Source organism: Mus caroli, unplaced genomic scaffold (assembly GCF_900094665.2).
Source record: "Mus caroli unplaced genomic scaffold, CAROLI_EIJ_v1.1 scaffold_17708_1, whole genome shotgun sequence".
Classification (NCBI taxonomy): Eukaryota; Metazoa; Chordata; class Mammalia; order Rodentia; family Muridae; genus Mus; species Mus caroli.
This window is the reverse complement of record NW_018388748.1, coordinates 1,885-7,852: the sequence shown is the minus strand read 5'-3', so window position 1 is coordinate 7,852 and position 5,968 is coordinate 1,885. Positions and strand designations below refer to the sequence as shown.

At 35.8% G+C, this 5,968-nt stretch overlaps 1 protein-coding gene across 1 annotated transcript; it reads right to left on the bottom strand.

The window, feature by feature from the left end:
* Positions 1 to 669: 669 nt before the first annotated feature.
* Positions 670 to 4,450, bottom strand: LOC115030272 (putative N-acetylated-alpha-linked acidic dipeptidase). The gene is made up of 2 exons (XM_029473747.1): positions 4,364 to 4,450; positions 670 to 933 (listed from the first exon to the last, which is right to left on the bottom strand). The coding sequence occupies exons 1-2, from the start codon at positions 4,435 to 4,437 to the stop codon at positions 744 to 746; spliced, it is 264 nt and encodes an 87-aa protein (XP_029329607.1). The 5' UTR covers positions 4,438 to 4,450; the 3' UTR covers positions 670 to 743.
* Positions 4,451 to 5,968: the final 1,518 nt, after the last annotated feature.

The window sequence follows — 5,968 nt, the reverse complement described above, 5'->3', positions numbered from 1 at the left end:
AATATAGCCATGTTTGGTGACTTCTATATAAATAAGGAAATCATAAACATAAAATTTAAGACCAGGATTATATTTGATATAAAGGATTCAACTATTTAGAAGTACATGGTTATTGGGATTAATTAATTAATTATTGGTTGTGCATTTATATTTTATACAGTTTCATAAAATGATATTTTTCCTAAGTCTAAATAATTAAATGTTATAATGCAAAGTGGTGAGATTTATAAGATATGAGAATAGATTATAACTTGTCAGCTATTGTGGCTAACATGATCTTCCCAGCCTTTGGTGGCCAGAGTGCATCTAGTCCCCCAGGTGGAGCAGACTTATGAACTATTCCAGCTGTGTTCCATAAGGAATTGATGCTTGTTTTTATTGAAATGACCGAGTAGATCTGGGAAGGCTGTATTATATTTCTGATAATTGTTTGATACTGTCAAATGTATTATTTGATTAGACTGTTCACCTTAGTTTTAATACTTACTTGAATTTTAAATTTTATGAATACATGCTGAAATGAAAGAAAGAAATTATCCACTTTTGTTTTTTGATGCATATGAAAAAATATGAATATATGTATGTGTATATATATGTATATTTGTGTATATACATGTGTGTATATATATATGTATATATATATATATATATATATATATATATATATATATATATATATATATGTGTGTATATCAGCTCCATACCATAGTTCCGTAGGGATTCTGTGATTCTGTAGAATGTGTTTAAGCTATTTCCCTCAGAGTCTCTGCTGCAGCTTGCACTGTAAAGGTTGCAATAGAAATCTGTCTCTTCACTTCGCTCCAGGCCTTAGAAGCGTTGACTTTGCTACTAATATCAAAAAGGGCATCATAAATCCCAGGGAATGATACTCCTGCATACTTGTTGTGGCTGCTTGGAGCATAGATGATATGCCTGTTGATGAAACATATCCTTGTCCATTAATCGTGCAAGCAACATACAAGAGAACAAAGGCATTATACACACATGTCATACTCCTGATTTTCTGGCTTGAATAAGTCACTTGTTACCTGAACTTAAAATGCAATAATATGCAGGCACATAAATACATATAATTCTTGCTTTAATGAATTATATATGTCTGATCCACTCAAAGTCGTTCAGACCTATAAAAATAACAGTAAGAACAGTTGATGTAAACTGTGCTTAATACTTAAAAAGGTGATTTACATTTTTTATTTTTACTAAAAATAAACTCTATAATGCAGATATTGATGTTGCTTAAGGAGACAACTGATCTGAGAATAAAAGTGAAAAACTAATTTTTGTTAATCATATTTGCAGTAAGTGATGCTGTTTACAACATACTCCATGCTGAGACAGTGTGATCCTGAAATCATGTGTATAGCCAGCCTACTGTCTAGTACATTTTTATACTTTGGAAAAGATGCATTCACAATTTACTTAAAGTTCACTTAAATCATGACCAATCATTATAAATGACCTACGTGTATGACTATTTTTGAAGTGGCCAAAGAACTTACATATACTGATTCAGGAATAGCAGGGGCCAGGATAGAATCCACAGAACTCAAGAAGGTTAACAAGCCAAAGGGTCCAAGTAAGGATATTTCAGTCCCACTTTGGAGGGAGAATAAAGCAATCATGGGGGCAGAAGCAGGGAGGGACTTGGATGATAGAGGAGAAGAGGAGGGAAAAGGAGGATCATTATCAGAAATGGGACCAGAGCAGAATGAAGACCTGAGTGTCAGCAGAATGATTGGAAACAGACAACCTCTGGAGGTGGGATGTAGGTGACCCCCTACAATGTACTAGAGACCTGAGAGGTGAGGGATCCTGAGGACTGAAATGGATGGACCTTAGATGAAATGCCCAACAGTGCAGAGAGGGAACTTGTAGAGTCCACCTCCAGTAGAAAGACAGGGTATCAAGTGGAGAGATGGGGTTGCCATCCCACAGTCAATATTTCTGACCCATATTGTATCTGTCTGAATGAATTGGAGGGACAAAAGTGGAGAAGAAACTGAAGGAAAGGAAGTCAGGTCGAAACTAGGATCCATCTCAAGGGGAAGCTCCAATGCCTAACAGTATTACTTATACTGTGTACTTATAGACAGTAGCCTAGCATGGCTGCCTTCCAAGAGGCCCAACAAGTATCTGACTAATACTGATGCAGATACACCAAACCAATGGACTGAAGTCGTGGACTGCTGTGGTTGAATTAGAGAAAGGCTGGGAAAAGTTTAGGAGGGCAAACCTATAGGAAGACCAGCAGCCTCAACTGCCCTGGACTCCTGAGATATCTCAGACACTGAACCACTAAGGGAGGCCTTGCAGATTCAGATGGGGTGGGGTGGTGGGGTTTAGGGGGTTGGGACATAGTCTTGGAGACCGGGGAGGAGGAATGGAATGAAGCACTGCAGGAGTGCAGACCAGGAGATAGATAACGACCAAACTGCATAAAAAAGATTTTAAAAGAAAAAAAGACTAAAGATATATATTTTTTTAATTACCAAATTAAAAAGTCTCTAAAAGGGGTGAAAGGGTCAGGGGTTATACCAAGCACTGTAATCCATTATCATCTGAATTCTGCCCCATTCAATTTCATAAAACTTAGCCCAGTAGTGTCAACCATCTAATGCTGAGACCACTTAATAAACTACCTCACATATTTAAACATCTCATGTGAGATGAACACCTATTCTTTATTCCTCTAGTCATATTAACTCTCAATAAATGGGGCTCAACAATGTCTGCTTACCCTATTTTAGGGCTTTATCTTCAAATTCTCCCACATTCTACCCACAAACTTATTCCAAAGACCGTGAACAACAGTGAGATTATGGGAGCAACAATCCCCTATCTGCACAAGTTTTCTGTATGACTTTCTTTTTCTTGCTGTGACAGTATACCTGCCAAAATCAAGGTAAGGAAGGAAGCTCTCACAATTTAAGGGTACAGACAACTATAGTGGAAGAGACATGGTAATAGAAGCTAAGCACGTTGCATTCATAGTCAGACAGCAGAGAGATGAAGACTGGGGGTCATTTCATAATGCTGCCTACACTAAGTGTGTGAGACCCTAATTTTGTTAAAAATGTTAGTTAAAAATAAATGACTTCACACTCAGAAGTTTGTTTCATATTGATTCTAAATGTCATCAGGTTGACTATAAATAAAATTAACCATCATAGTCTCCAACAATTCAAATGATTTGGAGAAAAAGGAATAAGGCTGCAGGTATCACAAAACTTGATTTCAAGACACACTACAAGGACTTTTGGAAAAGAACTCCAATTGCTAACAAATAGTGCCAAGAATTACCAAAAGTGATTTCATGAAATTTTAACAGTTCTGGGAATCAAAGAGAACGATCAAATGAGGGGAATACCAATGAAATTTGAGAAAAATCTTTACTAAATAAACATCTATCAGATCATTGAAATCTAGAATATACAAATAAAACATTTATTACATGTCCAAACCCTGGCACATGAAATAGAAAATGTTCTGCAAAGATGAACAACAAATATCCAATAAACAAAGAAAGTGTTTAGCATATTAATAATCAGAGAAATTTTAATCATAACCAGCTTGGAATTCTTTCTCTCTCCAGTAACTATCAAATAAGTACAAATGCTGATGAGAATGTGTGGAGATGAGGAAACATATACAATAATAGTTGGGGTGCATTTAGTGTATTTACTATGGGAATCAATATGAAGGTACTTCAAGAAATCTGTGATCAGAACTACCACATGAGTCACCTACACCAGTTCTGTGTGCATGACTGAAGAACTCTCTACATATGACAGAGATAACTGCTTAACTGTGCTTATTGTTGCACTATTCATTGAAGGCAAGTTATGGAACCACCCTAGATATCAGTCAATGATTAATGGAAAAGAAGATGGTATATATGAACAGTGTAACTTAATTCAATTACAAAGGAAAATGAAATTATGCTGTTTGATAAATGTGGGTGTAGCTAGATATCATCATACTAAATAAAATAAGGAATACACAGAAGAACAAATACATGTTTTCTCTAACTTGCATTTTCTAGAATCGTATAAGATGGGACACAGGAGGAACTAAGGAGGGTAGAAGGACTGGGACAAGGGACAACTTACTGAGGGTAGTGAATGAGAAGGGATGAAGAACAATGTGCATGTAAAATCCCAAATAAAATGTTTATGTGCAACATAATTCTGCATAACTCTACATAATTCTATATAAACTCTAAGTACAGTGAGTTTGTATCACTAAAGTAGTTTGTATATTAAAAACAAACATACCATATTTTTTATACACTGTTAACAACATTTAACTAATATTAGACTATAGAATCATTTTTCTGTACCTGTAGAATGGCCTCCCAGGTAAGCCTAAAGGATCAATGAATGCACGTTCCAGATACATCAGCTGGTCATTCATAATTCTCAGTAATATGGGGCTAAAAGTGAAATTAATAAAGTTATATCTTTATGCCAATATAAATATTACCTAATATACTAAAAGTTTACAACAAAATAAAGCTCAATGGTGCATTTTAAAATATTATACCATGCAAATTAATAACAGAAGTAACATTAGAGAAACTGAACAGGTTGCATTTATATATTCAGAAATATTTGTAACAACAATTAGTGATAAAATGAGGTCATGACAAAAGGTATCCAGTAGGTACCCAGGGAGGACTACCCCTTCTAAGAGGTGAAAGGAAGGGATAGTGTTGGAGGGTACTTATATCAGGGAGGGCAGGGAATTAGCAAGCTGTGTTTGGGATGTAAAGTGAACGAATAAAGAAACTCATGGCAAAAAAAAAAAAAACTATTTTAAGTAATATTATAGGAAAAATATAATGTTGAACAGGTAGTACTTATAAATTAAAAAATATGATAACAACTTTACTGAAAACTGAGGTCCTGATTTCTAAAACTGGGCAAAGGAGATATGGAATGTTTGAAGGGAGGTAAAGATAGAGATGATGTAATTATATTCTAATCTCAAAACCTAAAGTAATAAATTAAATGCAAATATCAGCACATATTCTCTCCAAATACCAGGAATCCAATAAAATATTATTCTACTAAAACATAAACTATAAAGCAGTAACATACTGGTGGGAAAATGTGATATTAAATTTAATGTATACAGAAATGAGACTTAATCAGTCTGAGTTTATATTTACTATCAAGATTAGAGATCCTCATCAAAATTGAAATGAGAAATGCTATTAATTTCTATTAAGTTTATACAAACTACGAATATTTAACAGGTGACACTGTATAATATTCCTTCTATTAAAGAAGAATTTGTCGGCCTGAGCATCAGCAGCAGACATCTTGGTTCCGGGACCCAGCAGAGAGTATTCTGCACAGGTGAGAGTACGGAATACAGAAGCTAAAAGTTTCTGGGACAGGCGGGAGCCACAAAGCTTCTAAGGCAGCCCCCTTTTCGGGCCCCAGACATCCGTCCACTTCCCAGCCAGAGGAAAGGGGTCCGCCCAGCACAGGAGCACTTTGCCTGTGAATCAGCAGCAGGCATCTTGGTTCCAGGACCCCGCCAAGTGTATTCTGCACAGCTCCAGAGATTACCAGATGGCAAAGGCAAATGTAAGAATCCTACTAACAGAAATCAAGACCACTCACCATCATTAGAATGCAGCACTCCCAACCCACATAGTCCTGGGGACCCCAACACAACTGAAAAGCTAGACCCGGATTTAAAAGCATACCTCATGATGATGGTAGAGGACATAAAGAAGGACTTTTATAATTCATTTAAAGAAATACAGGAGAACAGTGCTAAATAGTTACAAGCCCTTAAAGAAAAATAGGAAAATACAACCAAATAGATAAAAGTCCTTAAAGAAAACCAGGAAAACACATCCAAACAGGTGATGGAAATGAACAAAACCATACTAGACCTAAAAAGGGAAGTAGACACAATAAAGAAAACCCAA